Here is a 25,958-nt window from a genome sequence, read left to right on the forward strand (position 1 = left end):
AAAGTTAAAATGTTCAAAAACCATAATTTAAAATATAAAAAACACAATATCAACATACCTTGCCTAGGTCTCCGGCTAAAGAAACGATCAATCCGACCATGAAGAACTGATGGTCGCTCTTGTATATCTGCAGTTCTACTAGCTCTGATGGATTGATTTGTATCCTCTTGAACTTCATTTGTACGTATAATTATTGGAGGTAATGGAGCTCTTGGTTGTGCATCTTTATGTTTGGATTTGGAAATAGTGCTTGATTGTTGTGCACTATCATCCAAATCTCTCCATCGCATATCCTCTAATCTCAACGTATTTTCTTCTACAATAGGAAGTTCTGGATTGATATCCCATTTTCGACTAGGCCCTTCTTTATAGCGATTGTTGCACCTTTTATAACAAGAATATAAAATATGAATGCTAATAAACAATCAATGATAAAAAAAGAGAAAAAAAAATACCAAAACAAAAGTACAACACAGTTTAATTATACCTGTCAATCAATCGAAGATTGGAATGAATATACACTAAGGTATCAGCACGATCTTCATTGAGCCTATTTCTTTTAACATTGTGAATGTAACTATAGGTGCTCCACACTCTTTCTGCAGAAGATGTGCTAATAGGTTGAGATAAAACCTTAATGGCTAATGCTCTCAACTCCGGTGTATCACCACCATAAAAACGCCACCAATTAAGCACTGACATTGTAGGATTCAGTGCATCTATTCGTGCTGCATTTCGGCTAAATCTTCCACTTCTTGATGAAAAAGCCATAAGTTGTGACCTATAAAGTGTAGATAACTCTTCATTTCCAGAAGATATGACTTCAAGCGCAAGCATTGCACCGTCTAAGATATCATTATCCTTTTCTGCAAAAAAAATGTTTAGTAACTATAACAAGAGAAATGCAAATGAAATAATAAAATAATTAAATCATTTAACTTTAAACTTTATTAAATAGATAGAATTAATTTTTTACCAGGAGAAACTCGTTTGACCCCTCCTGCTGCTGGGATTTTGAGATACTCCGACTCGTAATATTTTGGAGTAAGCATGTGGGCTAGACTATGGAGAGGCACATTCATTCTGTCCCATCTATTTGAGACAATCTTATGAATCTTTTCATATAAATCTGGTTGTCCTTTTAGATTGTCTTTGATTTCCCCCAACATGTTGTCCATGCCTTCATACACTTCACCAATTATAGGGCCTTCCTGATCACAAAATTTAATCATCTTGTAGATGGGTTTTGTAATCAATAATGCTAAACGTACAGAATCCCAATATTCTTCATCAAGAACAGTTGTTTCTGTTGTAAAAGCCCTTTTTTTCATAATTTCATCTGTGCATGATTGCTTCCAATCACTCCATCTATCTGAAATTACTGTGAGCCTTAAGCTCTCCCTCACATCAAGCAAGCGTTTCAAAGTAGTATAATGTGAAGCAAACCTTGTTTTTGCAATCTTTATTAATTCTAATTTTTCATTGCTTCTAAAGATTGCTAGTGCTTTTGAATGATTTGTGATATACTTCACAATTTCTTTACTCTGCAAATATGTTTCTCCCAACCAATGAAACTCATGTGCCAAATCCTTGAAGATCAAATTAAGTGTGTGCACAACACAAGGTGACCAAAAAATATACTTGTACGTTTGTTTTAATTCTTCACCTGCTAACTTGCAATTTGCTGCATTGTCTGTAATCACTTGCACTACATTAGAAGGCCCCACAAGTTTAAATCCCGTCTTCAAAAACTCGGCAATGTTTGCAGCTGACTGTTGCACATTAGAAAAATCGCTTGCATATAAGAACATCGAACCAAAACAGTTTGAGGCAAGTATATTTATCAAGTGTTTGTTCTTGATATTTGTCCAACCGTCTGAGACAATGGAAACTCCAAACTCCTCAAACTTTTCTCGAAATTCATTTAACTCCCTGTGAACACACTCTTTCTCACTGTCAAGCAACGTTGTTCGCGCTTTTTCATATGATGGGGGTTTATATCCGGGCACTTTACTAACTGCAGATATCATCTCTTCCCAATATGGTGATCGAAGCACATTGAAAGGTATGCCATTTGCACACAAAAATCTGATAATTTTGTGATCTACATCATCTCTTTCTACCTTTTTAAAGGTATCACGAATATCAACTGTTTTTTGGCTTCCACTAGATGATGTAGTCATACTAATAGGCTTCTTCGGAGTATCAATTCTTGATCTCCTCAACTCAAATGCACTTGATGAAACCTCCACTCGACGAACTTGCCTCTTAATTTTTTTTGCCAATTCTGCATTTTTTGCAACTTCAGGGCAAAAGGCAATCCCAACACTTTGTCCCTTTGGAGATCCCATGAGATGTGCAAAAACTCGAGTATATGACCCATGATAAATATTTTTGCAGTGCCTGCACATAAAAACTTGGGTTCCACCTTGCTTTCCTTGCCCACTCTTCTTTTGTTTCAATACATGGCGCCATAGCACTGTTGTTTTATGCATGCTAGGCGGTTCATCATCTTGGTCATCTTCAAAATAGTAGTCATCCAAGTCATATTCTTCTTCATCTTCCTCATCAAAAAATTTTTCGTTTCGGTCCTCAAACTGATATGGACAAGCAGAAGATCTCTTCTCGCCCTTCCCAACACCACTAGATGATTCATGCTCCAAATTGTACAAAGAATCGTCATCGTCATCAGAATTATCGTGATCATAGCTTGAGATGGTCATTAATGAAGCAAAGAACATGCAAATATATCTGCATCATAAAAGTATCAGAATCAACCTAAAACACTTAAAAAAAGCTATTATTAACAGTAAATAATGGAGAGTGAAGAACACAAAGCATGGGGATGTAAACAAAAGACTAAGCTAAAAAAGGGGGGGAAATTACGTGCAATCTGACTGTCACTGAACTAAATACTCAAACAGGCACTTCAAGTTCTAATAAGAAACAAGCAACATAAATAACTGAGAATATAGAGAGAGAGAATAGTTTGATTGAACTGCTAAATCAGATCAAGAACATATAAATCCAGTTTTCTTTCAGGACTCCACTAAAGTTCAATACCCGACTCATTGGGAAATTCTCCAAGTACCCATCAACTTAATTTTGCACAAATGGAGAACATTAAAGTGCTACAAGCCTTGGCAAACATTGATCTCTGAGACAATAGACTTAGAACTGAGGTTCTAAATCATTACGGTTATCTTCTTCATGATAATGTTCATTTACTATTTGTACCAGCTCACATCCTCCAGCAGCTCTCAGCCTCTCACTGTACGTCGGACTGAAGAAATAGCTTTTAAAATGTGGGAACAGCACACTCAAATGCTCTCCAATAAAACAATAATATTGCATATTATACCCGTTATACACCAATTAGCAAAAAAATTATTCATCAGTGTAGAATAGTTAAGATCATTAAAACCATCAACAATATCATGTTATCTCTAATGATACTTCCACCCCATCCGGTGCACTGATTTTCTTTGCCAACTGATGAAGTATAAAATGAACTTCCACATACACTATCACCATCATATCATAAACAACTGAAGAGTTAAATAAGAAGCTACAACACATAATGGCCAATGCAAATTAACAATCCAGCAGCCAGCTATATCAGAAAAGTTTTGTGACGAATGCATACCATCTGTTTAGATAAGAAGTTAATATTACATTTCTTACGCTATCAATAGACTAGTATCATGGAGACAATAAAAAACAACCCACTGCTTCATGCAGAATGAATAAAAAAAACGGCTGCGATAATGAATCAGAAACTAAAAAAACTACAAACAAACCCTTGATCTACAGGAACAAAAAAACCCTTGATAGTTATGAGAAATAGACGAGTCAAAAACCACAGTGGTTGTCAACATCGTCTGAAAAAAGGGAGAAAGGGGGGAGGACATAGGGCCACCCTCTGTCCCTATCGCCCACTGTGAGGAAAAGAGGGGGCGGAAGATAGAGGGTGTTCCTCTGTCTCCACCCGGCACCAGCACCAGCACCATGAAGAAAATAGTCATTGCCTCAATTTTCCATATTTTTTTGTTTTTATTTTTATTATTTTTTTCTTTTGACCACACTCGGTTTGGGTCACACCCAGATCAAGTTGGTCTGGGTGCAAACCCGCCAGACCTGGACTGAGTGGCCTTGGTCGACTCAGTCTGGTTCAGAGTCTTCAGAGTTCAGACCCACACCAAGTTGGTCAGTGGTCTTTAAATGGCTAAGACAAAGGTCATGACCTCTGTCCGTGGACTCTCTCTTCCTCTCTCATGGCTGCTGGTGGCTGAGGCAAGGGCACCCCCCATGTTTCGCACTTCTTCTTCATGGTGCTGGTGCTGGTGCCGGGTGGAGACAGAGGAACCCTGATATACACCCTGAAAAAAAAACCCTGCGATAGATCTACACCGAGAGTGTTGCTGACTGGAGGGGAGCTCGCACGACAGAGAGATAGAGAGAGTGACAGAGCGTGAGAGAGGGGGATAGCGTACCTGAAGGTGAACATCTTCATCTTCGGAAGTCGGTGGAGGCCACCGGAATTTTTTGAGGTCGCCGGAACTCGGAGCTCGCCGAAAACTCGAGAGAGACTGAGAGAGAGAGAGAGAGGAGTCGGAACGCGTGAAAAAACAAAACCCTAAGCCCCTTTTGATTTTATTTTTTCACGGGTTTTATAAAATACCCATTTTAACCTCGGTAAAAAATATATTCATGTTTAAAAAAAACATTTTTAAGGGCAAACACGACCTTTCCATAATAGCGTCCCCCTTTAAAGGGGTACGCGTCCCCCTTTAAAGGGATACGCGTACCCCTTTAAAGGGGGACGCGCTTCCCTTTAAAGGGGTACGCGTACCACTTTAAAGAGGTACGCGTACCCCTTTAAAGAGGTACGCGTACCCCTTTAAAGGGGGACGCGCTTCCCTTTAAAGGGGGACGCGCTTCCTCAATTGAACCTGCGCTTCCCCTCGCGTTTCGGAAGCGCTGCGTTTCGCGCTTCCGAAACGCGTCCCGGGGAAGCGCGCTTCCCCTATTCTATAGGCGTTTCCGGTAACTCTGGTATTTCCACACATCCATCTCAGCATACGCATCTCAGCTATGATTATATATGCACAAAGAGATGGTAAAATTCATCAATGCGATGTAGATGGTTTCACACTGTTGTGCATGTACCCGCCTTTGCATAGAACGTAAATTGCTTGCAAGTGCATACGTAGCACGGGATCCAATACCCCAATAACTCTATAGAATTTGACTCATTGTGTCACAAACGAATAGTGCACGTCGTCCAAAGCAAACTTATATAAATTCGGTTATGAATGCATAAAGAAATGATAAATTCATCGTTGTGATGTGGTGGACTGACACTTATGTACGTATGTCCGCTTTTGCAATAGAACGCAAATTGCGTGCTAATGACACCCTATCGAATGCTTTTAGAAAAAATAAGGGTTTTTGCGTAATTAAGGAACTAATGGCGCATGTCAAATGAAATAATACAAATGTGGCGTTTCTCTTGTCACACGTTACTGACACCTTGGCACTTCACAAATTATTTAAACTCTAAGGCAATCCAAAAAAATTCATAGTGATTCAATCATCCATATATGTGTTCTAATGCTGTAAAAAAAAATGTAGTAATTCAAACATTCATATATGCGTTCTAAGGCTGTCAAAAAAAATTCATAAAGATTCAATCTTGCATATATTTGTTCTCATGCTTTCAAAAAAAAATTATAGTGATTCAATCATGCATATACTCAACTTAAAACCTCTTGCTTCCAATGTCTGTCTCCATAATTCTAACTTAGCATTAACCCCAACTCTAGACTCATCAATCAAAACAATATCATCAGCAAACAACATACACCATGGCACATTTTCTTGAATTGATCTCATAAGCTCATCCATCACTATAGCAAATAGGAAAGGGCTTAAAGCAGATCCTTGATGTAACCCAACCGTTATAGGAAAATTGGTTGTCACTCCTCCACAAGTGCGGACATTGGTTACTACTCCTTCATACATATCCTTAATTATACTAATGTACTTGAGAGAAACACTTTTCTTCATCATTGTCCACCAGATAACGTCCCAAGGTACTCTGTCGTATGCCTTCTCCAAATCAATAAAAACCATATGCAAATCTTTGTTCCTCTCTCTATTTCTCTCAATAAGTTGTCTAAGAAGATGTATAACTTCCATAGTTGATCTTCCAGGCATAAAACCAAATTGATTCTCTGATATCATGACAACCTTCCTTAACCTAGACTCAATCACCCTCTCCCAAAGTTTCATAGTATGACTCATGAGTTTTATACCACGATAGTTTGTGCAATCTTGTATATCACCCTTATTCTTATATAGAGGCAACAAAGTACTCTTCCTCCACTCATTAGGCATCTTATTTGTCCGTCAAATCTTGTTAAAAAGATTTGTCAACCATTCTAAACCTTTTTCTCCCAAGCATTTCCAAGCCTCGATAGGTATACCATCTGGGCCAACTGCCCTTCTTGATTTTATTTTCTTCAAAGCCTCTGCAATTTCTTTCTTTTGAATCTTGCGCATGAAGTCATGATTCATCTCATGAAAAAGAATAGACAAATCTCCAAGATCTTGAGCATGACTTTCATTAAATAGCTTATCAAAATAATCTTTCCATCTCTCCTTAATCTCCTCATCTTTGACTAAAACCCTTTGTGTTTCATCTTTCATACATCTAACCATACTCAGATCCCTTGATTTCCTATCTCTCATCTTTGCAAGCCTATAAATATCCTTCTCGCCATCTTTGGTATCAAACTTGTCATAAACCTCCTTATATACCTTATCCTTCGCGTTCTGAACTACTTTTTTAGCTTCCTTCTTTGCTATCATATACTTCTCCAAATTCTCATTATAACGACTCTTACTTAGATTTCTATAACACTCTCTTTTAACCTTAATAGCTAATTTGACATCCTCGTTCCACCACGATGTATACTTACCTAGCGGTGCATCGTCTTTAGACTCACCCAATACCTCCTTAGCCACCTTTCTCATGCCACCCGCTATCTTATTTCACATTGATTCTGAATCCTCCTTGAGACACCAATCAGCTTCCTTAACTACCTGCTCTACAAACATTCCTTGTTTAGCTCCTTTCAGTGCCCACCACTTAATTCTAGGATCTATCCTATGTCTATCCCTTTTGCGGCATTGTCTAATTCTAAGATCTAAAATTAAGAGTCTATGTTGTGTAACTACACTTTCTCCCGGTATAACCTTACAATCGATGCAACAACCCCTATCTCTCTTTCTAAATAGGAAAAAATCTATCTGACTCGTATTAACCCCACTTTTAAATATTACTAGGTGAGACTCCCTCTTCCTAAACCAAGTGTTTGCTAAGATCATATCATAGGACAAACCAAAATCTAAAATCCTTTCTCCACTTTCGTTTCTTTCTCCTATACCATAGCCTCTATGGATACTCTCAAATCCATCCCTACTAATGCCTACATGCCCATTAAGGTCACCGCCGATGAAAAGCCTTTCTCCATAAGATATCCCTTGTACTACTCCATCTAAATCTTCCCAAAATTGACGCTTAATGGAATCATCTAAACCTACTTGAGGTGCATAAACACTAATAATATTAATAATCTCCGAACCTAATACTAATTTAATAAGTAAAATCCTATCACCTTTCCTACGGACCTCAACTACATTATTTATAAACTCATGACTCATAACAATCCCTACTCCATTCCTATTCCTATTTATTCCTGTATACCAAATCTTATATCCCAAAGGTTCTATCACTTTTGCTTTCTCACCTACCCATTTGGTCTCTTGTAAACATAAAATATCAATCTTTCTCCTACACATAACATCTACTAACTCTACCAACTTACCAGTTAAAGATCCTATGTTCCAAGTGGCTAACCTAATTTTATGGTCTTGGACTAACTTCTTTACCCCCACCCGTCCAAGAGGGAACCCTTGCCTATTTGACACCACACCCGGGCGCCGGTGTGACGCGTCGCTTTCGGACGACGACCTAGCAACCCTTGCCCATTTATCACTGCCTCCGGGCCTATAGAGTACAATGCGTCGCTCAGTAGGGAACGCCCCAACGAAAATCTCATATTGGTTCATATTCATAGGGTATGACTAAGTTTTTATGCTGGCTGTCACAGGCCTACCGCAACCCTCCTCATTTATCCGGGCTTGGGACCGGCAGTGTATAACTAAGGCGGAGTTTCACCCCAACAAATATATCTGTAATAATAACAAAGCCAAGAAAATTGATTTATCAAATAAAGTTTGTGATGGACAATACAAATACCATAAGAAGGCAATTAACACTTACGAAAATCATTTTCCAAATAGGTGATTTTATAAAGAGAGTCGATTTGAAAAATTAAATCAAAGATCCAATAATGTTAGATAATCAATCTCAGAAAAAAGTGCAATCATATGCACAACAATATGACAACAATTTTGCATAACCATAGATCATAATCAATTCTTCAAAATGAAGTAATTTACATCAAAAAGTCTATTATGCAACAAACACAACATGAAATATTAAGCAAATAATGCATATAAAGTTTTTATATTATGTAAGAAGAGGAAGCTCACAAAAGATCTTTCTTAATGAACACAATGGTTCATAGAACACACCCTCAACAACCGAAATACTCAAAATACTTCTTCAGAAACAATCTCTCACAAGAATCATAAATGTTCAAACAAAATACTCAAAAAGTGTATACAATAACAACAACAACTACGCCTTCATCCCAAAACAATTGGGGTCGGCGATATGAACCAACAAAGAAAATCATTCTGGGTGTTCCATATGAATCCTTCTCTTCCAATCATTTTTATCCAATGCCATGTCCTCGGTGAGGTTCAAAGCATTCATATCCTTTCCTATCATCTTCATCCAAGTCTTCCTAGGCCTACCCCGACCTCTTTTAACTAATATATTTTCTCATTTCTCCATCCTTCTAACTGGAGCATCATTAGGCCTTCGCCGAATATGTCCAATCCACCATAAACGATTCTCTCTCATCTTATTTTCAATGGGTGCAACGCCTACCTTCTTACGTATCTCCTCGTTCTGAATCTTATCTTTTATTGTATTTCCACACATCCATCTAACCATACACATCTCAGCTATACTCATTTTTTGAATATGATGTCTCTTGGCTGCCCAACATTCCGTACCATATAGTAAAGCGGGCCTAATAGTCGTCCTATAAAACTTTCCCTTCAACCGCAATGACATTCTACGATCGCACAACACTCCAGTTGCACTTTTACATTTCATCCACCCAACCTTTATCCTGTGATTTACATCTCCATTAATTTCTCCATACTTTTGAACAGTGTTGTTAAAAACGCGCCTCAAGGCACAAAAAGCGCGCCTCGCCTCAAGGCGAGGGCCTTTGCGCCTTGAGGCACAATTAAAAAGCGTAAACCCATGTAGGCGTACGCTTCTTGCGCCTTGAGGCAAGGCGCGCCTCAGCGTGAGGCGTGCACGCCTTATTTTGTTGGTCAAATGAGGGTCAAACCCCTCATTTGACCAACAATAACATCTCACCCCCGACCCTAATAAGGGTCGGGAGCCCTAATTTCCCTAATCTCGTCTCTCTTTGCCCCTGTCTCTCTCTCGTCTCTCGCAGCCCCTCTCTCTCTCCCTCTCTCTCTCGTCTCTCACAGCCTCTCTCTCTCTCTCTCTCTCTCTCTCTCTCGTCTCTCACACTTTCTCGCTTCCCCGCCTCCTTCTCGTCGGGAGTAGCCGTGACGCCGACAACCCTTGCCAGACACCAGGTAAACCCGACCCCCTTCATTCATCCTTGGCTGTTACTACAACGTTTCTTTTGGATAGTGTTGATTAAAAAAGAATAAACTTAAATGTTTAAAAGTTGGAAATGTAGTGTGAATGATTACCGATGCAAAAACACTGATTTGGTCCTCTTGATGCTTGCAACTATGTATGGACCAAGCGATTCACATGCATGGATAGACAGTGAGTATTTGAGCCAGCTGCGCAGATGGTTTTTCAACCCAAAAATTGTTATGTCCAATTGCCATTCACGTGTAGATTTTTCGGCTGGCTTACTGAGATATTTCAGTGATTTAACTGCCAAGCCAAATTCCAGATATTGTGGTTTTGCTACGAGCAGTATCACGGTGTTGTAGGCCATTAAACAGAAAAATAAATTATTGAGTTACTCTTTAAGAAAGTGCACTGCAGCCATACATGCATCCGAAAAAGATTGTTTCCAACCTCTTTCAATTGCGCCTAACCTTTTTTATGAAATTGAGGTTTTGGAGTTTGATTCAGGTGGAAGTGAATCCATGATCAATCTGGACCATGTTTTCGTATAAAAAAATAAAAACAAAAATAAAAAAAGATGCTTGATAACAATGTAATCAAGGTCATAGTCTAGTTTCTTCAAACATACGAATAAATAAGTTTGTTTTTGGCAATATAGTGGATCTAGTAAGAACCCTTATAATAGGCATACTTCTGATCTGATGTTTGCTTAAATATTGCTAGAATGCAAGTCCAGTGTTAATTACAAACTCTATAGCTGTTTTGTATTCTGATCTATTGTTTATGAAATGCTCATCAATAAAGCATTTCTTATTTATTTATAATTTTAAATAATTTTTATAGTTTTTTTTAAGTTTATTTTTTTTAAGGCTTACGCTTTGCGCCTCGAGGCTTACGCCTCGCCTCAGATTTTGGTGGTGCGCCTCGCTACGCCTCAACGCTTTTCACAACACTGTTTTTGAATGATAGATCCCAAATATTTGAAACAATCATCCACCGGTATTTCTTGCTCACCAAGCTTCACTAAACTCCCATCACTACTTCGTTGCTTACTAAACCGACTTTCCATATATTTTGTCTTACTCTTACTCAACTTAAAACCTTTTGCTTCTAATGTATGTCTCCATAATTCTAACTTAGCATTAACCCCAACTCTAGACTCATCAATCAAAACAATATCATCAGCAAACAACATACACCACGACACATTTTCTTGAATTGATCTCATAAGCTCATCCATCACTATAGCAAATAGGAAAGGGCTTAAAGCAGATCCTTGATGTAACCCGACCGTTATAGGAAAATTGGTTGTCACCCCTCTACAAGTGCGGACATTGGTTACTACTCCTTCATACACATCTTTAATTATACTAATGTAGTTGAGAGAAACACCTTTCTTCATCCATGTCCACCAGAGAACGTCCCTAGGTACTCTATCGTATGCCTTCTCTAAATCAATAAAAACCATATGCAAATCTTTGTTCCTCTCTCTATTTCTCTCAATAAGTTGTCTAAGAAGATGTATAGCTTCTATAGTTGATCTTCCAGGTATAAAACCAAATTGATTCTCCGATATCATGACAACCTTCCTCAATCTAAACTCGATCACCCTCTCCCAAAGTTTCATAGTATGACTCATGAGTTTTATACCACGATAGTTTGTGCAATCTTGTATATCACCCTTATTCTTATATAGAGGCACCAAAGTACTCTTCCTCCACTCATTAGGCATCTTATTTGTCCGCCAAATCTTGTTAAAAAGATTTGTCATCCATTCTAAACCTTTCTCTCCCAAGCATTTTCAAGCCTCAATAGGTATATCATCTGAACTGCCCTTCTTGATTTCATTTTCGAGTATACAAAATGAAAAAGAATAATAACTTTCATTCAAGTGGGAGAAACACACACTCAAAAAAGTTTATAAATTTGCTAGAATTGCACAACAAAAATAGAAATAAAAAGTGTACTAAGACACAAATCTAAAAAAAAATAGCTTACCAATCTTATTAACGAAAAATACATATGACTTAAGAACTAACTCATAATTCAAAATATATATTTTACAATGAGACAATCTTTCAAAGACAATCAAATTGGAGATTCTAAAAAACATCAAAATGAGAAAGATAACCATATTTCATAAAGACAAGACCACGCCTTTTAAAAAAAACTAATCTTAATTCAACATGCGTCATAGAAAAACTTTTCCAAACAAATATTGCTTATATGAAATGGCGCATTAAGTAAGCCTTATTATAGGAATTAAATCTTAATAAGGAATCTTGACTATATAAAAAATTTCATAGATGATATATGTAAAGGATAAGCATATAAGACTTTTGAGTGGATAAACATACCTTCAATACCCACAATACAAAACAACAACAATAATCAGTGTAGAAGGGTATGTGAACAATAGTTTTACACTATATATGTCACCAAATTTTTTAATCTCAACATAATTTTCTTTAAAGACTTATCCTTCATTCGTATGAAAGGCATGCTTACAAACAAAGTTAAGCATAAGATATAAATTAAAAGCCCCAACGGTCATAAACACAAGTTCAAGTGAGATGAACTTCAAATTATGCTTGAAAACATGATTAACGACTCATTAAAGGAAGTTTTGAGCAATTTTAAGATACATATATCTAGTTTTTCGAAAAGCAAGTTCACCGATTAAAAAATTTCTAAACATGCGAACAAGTGAAATGTGATATGAAAAAGTAAGGGTTCAATGAAGACCCAAATAACACGCACTAAATGTGCTAAATACATTTTAATTCAAAAAACATAATGATAAAGGAAACACATGCATATAAATGATCAAGAAAGTAGCTTCATAATGAATGATACTTTTAAAAAAAATACCTACCAAATAACTCTAAGAAAGAAAAGAAAAACAACGAGTACTTCACCATTTTTCTTGAAGCTTTTTGAGTGACACGCTTTTTGATGCACCGAAGAACAACTCAATCATAACCTTGCTCTGATACCATGTTAGAAAGTATGCAGAAATGTATAATAAGAATGCCTAATGCATTCACATGGTTCAATAATGGACAAACAAGAACCCACAATAGGGAATATCGAAATAGTCCACTAAGGGACAACACAAAAAGCCTTCAAAGAGGCAACACTTAAAAAATATATGGATTTTTATTGAGTGAGGGTTTCAAAAGCCATAGTTAAGAGGGAGATCCCTCTAATTTATTGAGGAAAATAATAGTGAAAAAGGGACCACATGGGGCTCCCTTCTAGCCGTTGGAAGCCCCAATGGTCATATTAATGACCGTTGGGGCCCCAATGACTAGATGGGTGGGGTCCCATGTGGTCCTATTACAACTTTAAAAAAGGAAAAAAAGAAAAAGAAACAAATATAAAAAAGAAATAAAAGAAAAAACTAAAAATAAAATGGTACAGGAAAATTACCAAAATACCTCTATCAGGTTTTTGGACGTACAATAAAGAAAAGAGAAGTATGTATATATATATATATATAAGGGTCCCCATCTAGCTCTAGCGGATGGTTGGGCTGTGTTTTTAGATGATATTAGACAGTCTAAGGCAGAGTTACCGGAAGTGCCTAGGTGCATGGGGAAGCACGATTCTCCGAAGCACGTTTCGGAAGCGCGAAACGTCGCGCTTCCGAAACGTGCAGGGAAGCACACATTTTTTGGGAAGCGTGTTTGCCTTTTATGGGAAGCGCGCTTCCCCCACTCTTCCCCCTTGCTTCCCCATTTTTTTCATTTATTTTTATTTTTTTCGCTTCCGATTCGCTTCCTAGGTCGCTTCCAAGGCGGTTCGTAATTTTCTTCTAAGTCATCCCATGCTTCCCGCTTCCTAAATTTTTGAAAGTGCCTCGCTTCCCGTATCGCTTCCCGCTCCCGCTTCCCCGACTGGTAACTCTGGTCCAAGGGACCTCCTACAGCCGGGGTCACATGACCAAAAAGCTTCTCTTATGATTGAGGCAAAATTGGCTAGTGAATGGGTGCATCTAGGTGCCTACATTTCTAAGGGTGAGATGAGATGTTTGGGGGGCTACCAAGAGGTCCATACTAACAGCCCAAAGGCTGAGTTTCCAAGTCTCATTTGGATGATAGCATGGTAGTTGAGGATTTAATTAACTACCAAATGATCATGGCCAATGGTCTGAATTGCCAAGATCCCAATCTATTTCAAGAGGGGGCAACTATGCAATGATTATGGGCACAACACTTGGGGCATTCACTATGAGAACGAATGAGGTTCCTTACCTGCTTACTACAGTTGAAAGAAGGTCCTTCTATGGTGTATTAGCTCACATGAATGCCAGCCATATGACACATTTGCCTCCTACCGGATTTCCAAGGGTCGCTCCCAAGTGACCAAAACTTGATGCATGACGATTACTACTTCCCTTGGATTGTGAAGGGGATTATCTTGCATTTACTTACATCAAATCCCACACTTCACTTCAAAATGGCCCAGGAATCAAAACATGACCTTAAGGGTGAAAAAATGCACAAATAATGGAGAAATTGATAGGGGATCAGCCTCGGTTGGGAAAAGAGATGACAGTTCTCAAGTGAGCCTCTCCTTGGAGGCACAAGCCGAGGTTCTAAGAAGACTCTATATTCTTGAAGGACACTTTGTGGGTGGAATTAACCATGAGAATCTAAGGTGCCTTGAGGACCTAATGACCTCCATTAGTGACCAACAAAAGTGCCTAGTTCAGCCGCAAGATCATTGCCCCATTAGTGAAGTTGAGAAGAGTAAGGCCGTGACAAATGAGTTCCAAAGAGAGGTGATCGAAGAAATGACCAAGGCATTGGCAAAGGGGTTGGAGAAAGGCCATAGCTCACCTCCCAATTTAGATGATCAGCACATACATGAGACTTGTGGGCAAGCAGAGGGAAGTGTGGTGGATTGATACAGCCTCATAGACTCACACATGACTAGGGTGTGCTCTGTTTACCCAAACCTTGAACCCCTAGCTAGTTTGACTTTCTTGTTTTCATTTGCATTTCATGTACATTGTACATTCATTTCATTAGAATAAGGGTGTAATGGGTTGTTTGGGTTAGGACCGTGCACAATGTGGATCCAAGATCCAGCTCATGCATTTAAAAACCCCATTGGCGCCAACTTTGGGGATTATGTTTTGGAATGAATTGGGTTCAGCTTCCCTCTAGAACTCTCCTCTCCTCTAATTTCTTCTAATCTTCTTCTTCTTACTTCTATCTTCTTCCTTTCATCTTCTAATTCTCAATTAGAGATTTAAAACTCAGATCTGAGATTGGAGTTGTAGTTGTGCTCTAGTATGCTCTTCCTCAATTGAGTCGAGCTCTATATTGTGCTCTTCACTTAGCCGATCCTACCGATTTGCATATTCGGTGACTCCAGCCCATTTCACGGTGGATCAGCGCATCCAATTGGATGATCAGAGGCCAAATTCACGTTTTGGAGGTAAATCAAAGTAGATCCAAGCATTAGAACATGAATCTCAGCCATGTGTGAGCTAGAAGTGGCAAATTCACCATCATCGACCACTAGTGAGCATTTCCCGACCATTTCTCATTGAATTTCAGCCATTTCTCTGTAGATCTTGCGTAGATCTGACCTATGCGCGCTAGATCTATCCTAGATCTAGTGATCTGAGCTTAGATCGCCAGTAATTCGCGTGGATCTTGGCTTGGATTGACTGAGGAATCTCATTCTCCAACATGCATTCGTTCGGAGTGTTTTCCTGCACTATTGATCTTTTCAGCCAAGATTCGGCAAATCCACCGGTGAATTCGTGTTCCTAGGGGTTTGTAGTCCTTATCTGGATATTTTCACCGCCTGAGCCACAGTAAGTAGCCCGAAATTTACAAATTTCGGTGGCCGAATTTTTGCATTTTTGTTCTGTCCTGTCACAGAAGGAAATCCAGTGACTTGTGTGCACGATTCTTGAGGATGCAGACCACATCTCTCGGCATTTTCAGTGTCTATGTATTGCTTGAGATGTTAGATTTCTAATGGAATTGATTGCTCCGGTGAGTAGACTTGTTTTCTGGCGAGAATCACTGTTTTCCACTGAGCTACAGTGGATCTTGTTCTGTCTCTGTGAGCAGTTTGCAACATCAACTTTGTAGCCCAGTTGTAACGCCCCAAATTTCAAACTTGCGAACCTTTTCAGAAAAACAGGCAAGAGACTAGAAATATCTCTTTCCTTCAGAGTTTGTTTATGAAATCAGCGGAAGATTTTTCTTTGATAAATCATAAGGCAAGCTGATAACTCTTGGCACGTTAGCTAAAAGAACCAAAACGCACAAAAAATCGGATATCCTAAGGGAAATCTGATACAAACACAAGCGTTCAGGACGCGAGCTAAGAGCAGGAAGAAGAAGTCTTGAAGCCATCTTGCAATCGCGTCATCGCCCGTAGAGTACATAAACATCACCTGTACCCATAGAATGGGTTAGTTTCGCGAAAAAATAGTAGGTGCACAAGAGAGACTAACAGGAAATTGAATTAAGTACATTTAATTCAATAGGCTACGCAGTTAAACAAGTAAGCAATGCAAGCAGGTGAATAGTGCAAACACGTAAGCAGTACAAGCGAATAAGGCGTGCAAGCGAGTAAGTAGTGCAAGCGAGTAAGCAGTGCAAACAGTAAGCAGTTCAACTGACCAACGCAGCATACGATCCATTTGATCGTAAGCTGTGAACTACTACGCAACAAGCTTGTCCTCGTTCCTAGAACGAGGTCTCTGCATCTAATCACCACCAGGACATAGTTTGTCACTCGCTACTTCTAACCAACGCTTTGTCCTGAACGACCTTAATTTATCCTCATCTCTCAAAGTCTTACGCGGCTAACCGTCATCGGTTATGACGCACTAAGGCGTCATACCTTCTCAGAAAAGCTCACCCTTCCGTAGAAGGTCCAAAACATGATCACTAACTCAAATTGCTAACGATCTGATTCTCACACCTGAGTCAAGCATGTAATCATGCTTAAACAGAAAGTCAAAACTATGAATTCATAGTAGGCTATCACAAACAATCTCAGATGATCGTCACAACTCACCATAACTTTTTATGGTAAGCAAAAACACAAGATCCACGTCGGATCATTTGGTTTGAGAGATATACGACCGGACAAGGAATTACTGCCCTAGAGGGTATACTCGGTCTTGGACCATACACTTCCTCACAGGAGTTCACCGTCTTTGCGGCTACCCGTTCGTGGACAGTGTACATCCTCACAAAGATTTTACCGCTCTAGCCGGGTCACCTGAACTTGATCATACATACCCCCACAGCGAACCCTTTGGGAAGCGGGTCCCCAACAAATGCCATATCTAATGAAATTCATTGCGATACACGCATCAACACAAATGACCGCTCTCAGGGTCGATAGCCACTAATACAAACAACAAGATCAACGCCGGATCACCTGGTCTAGGAAATGTATAACCTCATAAGGAATTTTGCCCTAGATGGTATACCTGGTCTTGGACCATACACTTCCTCACAGGAGTTCACCGTCTTCGCGGCTACCCATTCGTGGATAGTGTACATCCTCACAAAGAATTTACCACTCTAGCCGGGTACCTGGTCTTCATCATACACGCCCTCGTAGATAATCCTGTGGAGATCAGGTGCTCGACAAACACCATACTCGGTGATACACGCATCTATACAATCGATTGCTCCGAACAGTTGACTGCTCTCGATGTCAGTAGCCACAATATGGGCACAAGCATCTATATCAGCAATATGCATCATATCACTCCACGCAGAAGCATATAATCCTACGCATCGTATGATTGCCACAAGGAATATTGCAATCCTCAAATAGGACCTCAAAGCATGTGTAAACGACACATGAGAACGCACAGATATGACAATTCAGTTGATTCTATGGGCGAAGGGTAACTAACTCTACCCGTCAGGCAAACAAAATAACTGAATAAGACAAGCACTCATAACAATGCTCGTAAAACATACAATTACCATAAAATGGCTCAGTCCATCGACAACTAATTAAATTAATTGTAATGCATAAACCATTACATCACAAGCCATTCATAAGCAATCATACGGCAACCGTTATATCACAATATGTAAGCAGCTTATAAGACAAGCGGCCACATCAATCCTAATTGCCACCAGTTCGTAGATTACGAGTTGTATGCAATCACATTAATCATAAGAGATGCAAGCCAACAAGTGCTACGCTACAATAAGCACCAAACAGTTCGACCAAGGGATAAAGCAAGTCACATGCTAATATGTAGTAACTGGTATAATGCTATTATTATAAGCATTTAACTAGTATGAGAAACTCCTTATTACTCCGCAAAGAACTGCGTAAGCAGTTTAACCAACTAGAGTAACGCCTTGACAAGCATGCACAGTTCAACGAGTAGCATATTGAACTTTCGAGCAAGCAAGCAAATTAGTAGTGCAAGCGAAGCAGTAGTGCAAGTGAATCTCACGACCCACGACCAGTGTGAACAGACCTTATGTTTCGATAATTACTGGCCTGCGGGTACGCGCAGGCAAAACGTAGAAACAACTGAGACTAGTTCGGGCGTCTGTTATTCTATGTATTTTCAATAACCCGAATAGCTAGTTGAGTTCACTCCAAAGGGGACGACATTAGCCGAGAGAGGATTCCCCAGAGGCTGAAAAGCAGTGTCACGGATGCATCCAACTTCTGCAGAAGTGTTGAGCTAACTTGTGTAGCCCCTATCCCCTAACTCCAATGACTGGGGAGGCTGAATCTTTGCCCGTGGGGTGGTTGTTAACAACTTGTCCATTGGAGTTTTTGTACCGATCTGTCCTCTCCCTTGACAGACAACCAGAAGCGAACGGGTGCGTAGGGGTTGCTTAACTAACGACCCATTCTATGCTGTGGTCTTTAAACTACTCGAGCATCTTGCCTGTGAAGGCGAATGTGAGCCCATTTATGTGATTACAGCATTTTGCATTTAGCGTTGTTCGAGGTCGCACGACCGTCTCATTCGATTATCGCAGTACTAGACGTGTCGTGCACGACTATAAGTACTATTGGATGAAAGGAGTATAGCTCCTCAATAGAAGCCTCAACAGGAGTGTTTCACAAAGATGTAAAGTTTATCAACTTTACTTTATCTTTTGAAGCAACAGTACCTTGTGCCAACATTATGCATGTGATTTTCTCGAATCACATCCGCTATCGGGGTATCTACATGCCTCGCATGACTCGACACCGGCCTCGATAGACGGGATACGGGTTTCTCAATAGGACATCCGCTAAGAAGTTCGCTCGAACCCCCAAATCGGGATCACCTGTGATATGCCAAAAAGGCGAGCAGAACCAGCCAGTCACATCCTTCCAAATGCTTTGATTTGGAGCAGTCTTTGATGCTTTTGCGCAGCTCCCTAAAACCTCAAGTCGACTCTGCAGGACTGCACGCACGAAGAGCCAGGATCCTTGCGAGGTATCCTTCTCCTTAGACGAGGGTGTGCCGCTCGCTCCCGACTGAACTCTTGTCGCAAGAGGGAGAGGGGTAAATGCCCCTTGCATCCTCCACGAGGATGCCTTTAAAGCATCCGCAAAGCGCAAGGACCTGCACCTCTGCAATAGCAAGGCAATACCAACACATATGCAAAAGCAAGAGCCTAGCGCAAAGCGCGACGACAAAGTAAAGACTGTAAACAGAAGTGCAACGCATATCCTTCGCGCGATGCGCGACGGTAAGGTAAAGGACAAGGATCACGAAACCGCGCCCTTGAGTTAAATGTGTACTCGTATAAATATATATATATATATATATATATTTAATGGTCCCTTTTTAGTTAATTGAACTTAATTCAATTGTATTAGTCTTCTGTGCAATCTTCCCCTACCTTTGAGAGTTACAAGATTGCTGTCGTCCGCGGATGTACGCGATTGGCGGCTCGGGTCGCGGAGCGCGAGCGGGATCCGTTGTACGAGCTGGAAAAGTAACGATCTTAGCAAGCTAATACCAAAATAGAAAGTCAGAGTCACTATCGTCGTCCTGACGTAAGTGAAACAGAGGCAGGGGCATCATGCGCACCTGCTATAAGCGCAAGAAGCAAAAGCAGGGGCTGCGAGCCCCTGCTGTCAGCGGACTCCGAGGAGGCGGGGGGTTGCACCCCTGCCCTCATAAAGCGAGGGCAAGCAGGGTTGTGCCCCTGCCTGACAAAGTAGAAGAGAGGCAAGGGCAGAGCCCCTGCCTGTCAGCAACGAAGGGGAGGCAGGGGGCTTCGCCCCTGCCAGACAACATACAAAGAGGGAGGCAGGGGGCCTTGCCCCTGCCTGCCGAAGAACAACAGAGGCAGGGGCGATGCCCCTTCGTAAAGAGAGATAAGGCACAGGGAGGGGGCTCGACCCCTCCCCTGAACGACGAGGGCACAGGGAGGGGGATTGACCCCTCCCCTTACCAAAAGAGGAAGCAGGGAGGGTTCGACCCTCCCCTGCTGTCAAAGGGAGCAGGGAGGGGTCGACCCTCCCCTGCTGTCAAAAGGGAGCAGGGAGGGGTTGACCCTCCCCTGCTGTAAGGAGACGCAGGGAGGAGGGGCTCGGCCCCCTCCCCTGTCAACACAAAGAGCAGGGAGGGGGCTCAGCCCCTCCCCTGTCATAACACGACGCAGGGAGGGGTTCAGCCCCTCCCCTGCCGTGATAGGGAGCAAGAGGGGGCTCAGCCCCTCCCCTGCCTAAAGGAAATGCAGGGAGGGGCTCGACCCCACCCATGCAACCAGAGGGCATCGGGTGGGGAACCGGCCCCTCCCTTACCAAGCACGACACAGAGAGGGGCTCTGCCCCTCCCTCGCTAAAAAGAGCCGCAGGGAGGGGGCTTTGCCCCTCCCCTGCGATCTAGGGCAGCAGGGAGGCAGCTCGGCCACCCTCCCTGCGCAACGGAGAGGTGAGCGAGAATGAGAAGGGAGAAGAGGCGGAAAGAAAAGGAGAAAGAAGGCGAGGGTACATACCTGGAGGTCGCCGGGGGTGGTGGCCGACGGCGGATGGGGGCCTCCAGCGAGATGACAAGGAGGCGAGAAGGAGAGTGCAGAGAGAACGAGAGAGCATCGGGGGGGAGAGGTGCAGAGAGAGAGACGGTGAGGGGGGTTTCGTATATGAAACCCCCTTGCCTCTCTATCTAATGAAGGTTCGAGGGAGGCTGTGCCCCACCGCCTCACCCTATTGGATCCGGGTCGGGTCCAAATCTGGATCCGACCCGAGTCAAACAAATTTTTTTTTACGGGTTATTACATCCTACCCTCCTTAAAAGAATTTCGTCTGCGAAATTACCTTGGCCTACATTAGTAAAAATACAAGCTAGGGTAATTTTTCTCAGTATTCGACCATTCGTCAGTCGAATCTTCGTTCGAGTTCTTTACTATCATTGATGTAAACAAGGGATACCAAAGATCAAAATCTGAGGAAACTCGAAAAAGAAGTCAAAAACATTCGTACTATTCATGTGTAACATGAGTAGTTTACAAAAAACCCAGCAATGCTGGTACATAAGCATAACATGTCAAGCCATTTAGCTTAACAACGCTAAAAACATCTATAAAATAAGAAAAATGGTATACTTAAAGCGCGATGCGGATGCTCAATGGTCAATAATTCTTACTTTCCTTAGCTCTGATACCAAGTTGTAACGCCCCAAATTTCAAACTTGCGAACCTTTTCAGAAAAAACAGGCAAGAGACTAGAAATATCTCTTTCCTTCAGAGTTTATTTATGAAATCAGCGGAAGATTTTTCTTTGATAAATCATAAGGCAAGCTGACAACTCTGGGCACGTTAGCTAAAATAACCAAAACGCACAAAAATTCGGATATCCTAAGGGAAATCCGATACAAACCCAAGCGTCCAAGACGCGAGCTAAGAGCAGGAAGAAGAAGTCTTGAAGCCATCTTGCAATCGCGCCATCGCCCGTAGAGTACCTAAACATCACCTGTACCCATAGAATGGGTTAGTTTCGCGAAAAACTAGTAGGTGCACAAGAGAGACTATCAGGAAACTGAATTACGTACATTTAATTCAGTAGGCTACGCAGTTTAAAGTAGATATGCAGTTAAACAGGTAAGCAATGCAAGCAGGTGAATAGTGCAAACACGTAAGCAGTACAAGCGAATAAGGCGTGTGAGCGAGTAAGTAGTGCAAGCGAGTAAGCAGTGCAACTGCGTAAGTAGTGCAAACAGTAAGCAGTTCAAAGCAAGTAAGCAGTTCAACTAACCAACGCAGCATACGATCCATTTGATCGTAAGCTGTGAACTACTACGCAACAAGCTTGTCCTCATTCCTAGAACGTGGTCTCTGCATCTAATCACTACCACGACATAGTTTGTCACTCGCTACTTCTAACCAACGCTTTGTCCTGAACGACCTTAATCTATCCTTATCTCTCAAAGTCTTACGCGGCTAACCGTCACCGGTTATGACGCACTAAGGCGTCATACCTTCTCAGAAAAGCTCACCCCTCCGTAGAAGGTCCAAAACATGATCACTAACTCAAATCGCTAACGATCTGATTCTCACACCTGAGTCAAGCATGTAATCATGCTTAAACAGAAAGTCGAAACTATGAATTCATAGTTGGCTATCACAAACAATCTCAGAAGATCGTCACAGCTCACCATAACTTTTTATGGTAAGCAAAAACTCAAGATCCACGTCAGATCATTTGGTCTGAGAGATATACGACCGGACAAGGAATTACTGCCCTAGAGGGTATACTCGGTCTTGGACCATACACTTCCTCACAGGAGTTCACCATCTTTGCGGCTACCCGTTCGTGGACAGTGTATATCCTCACAAAGATTTTACCGCTCTAGCCGGGTCACCTGATCTTGATCATACATACCCCCACAGCGAACCCTTTGGGAAGCGGGTCCCCAACAAATGCCATATCCAATGAAATTCATTGCGATACGCGCATCAACAAAAATGACCGCTCTCAGGGTCGATAGCCACTAATACAAACAACAAGATCAACACCGGATCACCTAGTCTGGGAAATGTATAACCTCATAAGGAATTTTGCCTTAAATGGTATACCTGGTCTTGGACCATACACTTCCTTACAGGAGTTCACCGTCTTCGCGGCTACCCATTCGTGGACATTGTACATCCTCACAAAGAATTTACCACTCTAGCCGGGTACCTGGTCTTGATCATACATGCCCTCGCAGATAATCCTGTGGAGATCAGGTGCTCGACAAACACCATACTCGGTGATACACGCATCTATACAATCGACTGCTCCGAACAGTTGACTGCTCTCGATGTCAGTAGCCACAATATGGGCACAAGCATCTATATCAGCAATATGCATCATATCACTCCACGCAGAAGCATATAATCCTACGCATCGTATGATTGCCACAAGGAATATTGCAATCCTCAAATAGGACCTCAAAGCATGTGTAAACGACACATGAGAACGCACAGATATGACAATTCAATTGATTCTATGGGCGAAGGGTAACTAACTCTACCCGTCAGGCAAACAAAATAACTGAATAAGACAAGCACTCATAACAATGCTCGTAAAACATACAATTACCATAAAATGGCTCAGTCCATCGACAACTAATTAAATTAATTGTAAGGCATAAACCATTACATCACAAACCATTCATAAGCAATCATACGGCAACCGTTATATCACAATATGTAAGCAGCTTATAAGACAAGCGGCCACATCAATCATAGTTGCCACCAGTTCGTAGATTACGAGCTGTATGCAAACACATTAATCATAAGAGATGCAAGCCAACAAGTGCTACGCTACAATAAGCACCAAACAGTTCGACCAAGGGATAAAGCAAGTCACATGCTAATATGTAGTAACTGGTATAATGCTATTATTATAAGCATTTAACTAGTATGAGAAACTCCTTATTACTCCGCAAAGAACTGCGTAAGCAGTTTAACCAACTAGAGTAACGCCTTGACAAGCGTGCACAGTTCAACGAGTAGCATATTGAACTTTCGAGCAAGCAAGCGAATTAGTAGTGCAAGCGAAGCAGTAGTGCAAGTGAATCTCACGACCCACGACCAGTGTGAACAGACCTTATGTTTCGATAATTACTGGCCTGCGGGTACGCGCAGGCAAAACGTAGAAACAACTGAGACTAGTTCGGGCGTCTGTTATTCTATGTATTTTCAATAACCCGAATAGCTAGTTGAGTTCACTCCAAAGGGGACGACATTAGCCGAGAGAGGATTCCCCAGAGGCTGAAAAGCAGTGTCACGGATGCATCCAACTTCTGCAGAAGTGTTGAGCTAACTTGTGTAGCCCCTATCCCCTAACTCCAATGACTGGGGAGGCTGAATCTTTGCCCGTGGGGTGGTTGTTAACAACTTGTCCATTGGAGTTTTTGTACCGATCTGTCCTCTCCCTTGACAGACAACCAGAAGCGAACGGGTGCGTAGGGGTTGCTTAACTAACGACCCATTCTATGCTGTGGTCTTTAAACTACTCGAGCATCTTGCCTGTGAAGGCGAATGTGAGCCCATTTATGTGATTACAGCATTTTGCATTTAGCGTTGTTCGAGGTCGCACGACCGTCTCATTCGATTATCGCAGTACTAGACGTGTCGTGCACGACTATAAGTACTATTGGATGAAAGGAGTATAGCTCCTCAATAGAAGCCTCAACAGGAGTGTTTCACAAAGATGTAAAGTTTATCAACTTTACTTTATCTTTTGAAGCAACAGTACCTTGTGCCAACATTATGCATGTGATTTTCTCGAATCACATCCGCTATCGGGGTATCTACATGCCTCGCATGACTCGACACCGGCCTCGATAGACGGGATACGGGACACCCGCTAAGAAGTTCGCTCGAACCCCCAAATCGGGATCACCTGTGATATGCCAAAAAGGCGAGCAAAACCAGCCAGTCACATCCTTCCAAATGCTTTGATTTGGAGCAGTCTTTGATGCTTTTGCGCAGCTCCCTAAAACCTCAAGTCGACTCTGCAGGACTGCACGCACGAAGAGCCAGGATCCTTGCGAGGTATCCCTCTCCTTAGACGAGGGTGTGTCACTCGCTCCCGACTGAACTCTTGTCGCAAGAGTGAGAGGGGTAAATGCCCCTTGCATCCTCCACGAGGATGCCTTTAAAGCATGCGCAAAAAGCAAGGACCTGCACCTCTGCAATAGCAAGGCAATACCAACACATATGCAAAAGCAAGAGCCTAGCGCAAAGCGCGACGGCAAAGTAAAGACTGTAAACAGAAGTGCAACGTATATCCTTCGCGCGATGCGCGACGGCAATGTAAAGGACAAGGATCGCGAAACCGCGTCCTTGAGTTAAATGTGTACTCGTATATATATATATATATATATATATATATATATATATATATATATATATATATATATATATATATATATATATATATATATATATATATATATATATATATTTATTTATTTATTTCTTTAATGGTCCCTTTTTAGTTAATTGAAGTTAATTTAATTGTCCAAGTCTTCTATGCAATCTTCCCCTACCTTTGAGAGTTACAAGATTGTTGTCGTCCGCGGATGTACGCGATTGGCGGCTCGGGTCGCGGAGCGTGAGCGAGATCCGTCGTACGAGCTGGAAAAGTAACGATCTTAGCAAGCTAATACCAAAATAGAAAGTCAGAGGCACTATCGTCGTCCTGACGTAAGAGAAACAGAGGCAGGGGCATTGTGCGCATGGCACCTGCTATAAGCGCAAGAAGCAGAAGCAGGGGCTGCGAGCCCCTGCTGTCAGCGGACTCCGAGGAGGCAGGGGGTTGCACCCCTGCCCTCATAAAGCGAGGGCAAGTAGGGTTGCGCCCCTGCCTGACAAAGTAGAAGAGAGGCAAGGGCAGAGCCCCTGCCTGTCAGCAACGAAGGGGAGGCAGGGGGCTTTGCCCCTGCCAGACGACATACAAAGAGGGAGGCAGGGGGCCTTGCCCCTACCTGCCGAAGAACAACATAGGCAGGGGCGATGCCCCTGCCTAAAGAGAGAAAAGGCACAGGGAGGGGGCTCGACCCCTCCCCTGAACGACGAGGGCACAGGGAGGGGGATTGACCCCTCCCCTGACCAAAAGAGGAAGCAGGGAGGGTTCGACCCTCCCCTGCTGTCAAAGGGAGCAGGGAGGG

General features: G+C 41.7%; 2 protein-coding genes across 3 annotated transcripts in view; one reads left to right on the forward strand and one right to left on the reverse strand.

Annotated features, from left to right (window-relative positions):
* Window positions 1-25,958, forward strand: part of LOC149812294 (uncharacterized) — a 50,948-nt gene that overhangs the window by 18,319 nt on the left and 6,671 nt on the right. The gene's annotated exons all lie outside the window — the stretch shown is intronic.
* On the reverse strand, window positions 329-3,354 carry LOC149812295 (uncharacterized). Its single transcript, XM_089993843.1, has 3 exons — window positions 3,238-3,354; window positions 977-2,630; window positions 329-866 (listed from the first exon to the last, which is right to left on the reverse strand). The coding sequence occupies exons 1-3, from the start codon at window positions 3,352-3,354 to the stop codon at window positions 478-480; spliced, it is 2,160 nt and encodes a 719-aa protein (XP_089849969.1). The 3' UTR covers window positions 329-477.

This window comes from Nuphar pumila, chromosome 17 (genome assembly GCF_984573655.1).
Source record: "Nuphar pumila chromosome 17, dmNupPumi1.hap1.1, whole genome shotgun sequence".
Taxonomy (NCBI): Eukaryota; Viridiplantae; Streptophyta; class Magnoliopsida; order Nymphaeales; family Nymphaeaceae; genus Nuphar; species Nuphar pumila.

Bases quoted from the DNA above. Each gene is read 5' to 3' on its own strand.
- LOC149812295 (XM_089993843.1), bottom strand. From the start codon at position 3,354: ATGCAATATTATTGTTTTATTGGAGAGCATTTGAGTGTGCTGTTCCCA. The intron at 2,631-3,237 runs GTACAAATAGTA...GGTGTTGGGAAG, and splicing joins CTGCTGGAGGATGTGAGCTG to GGCGAGAAGAGATCTTCTGC. The intron at 867-976 runs GTAAAAAATTAA...TTTTTTTTGCAG, and splicing joins GGTCAAACGAGTTTCTCCTG to AAAAGGATAATGATATCTTA.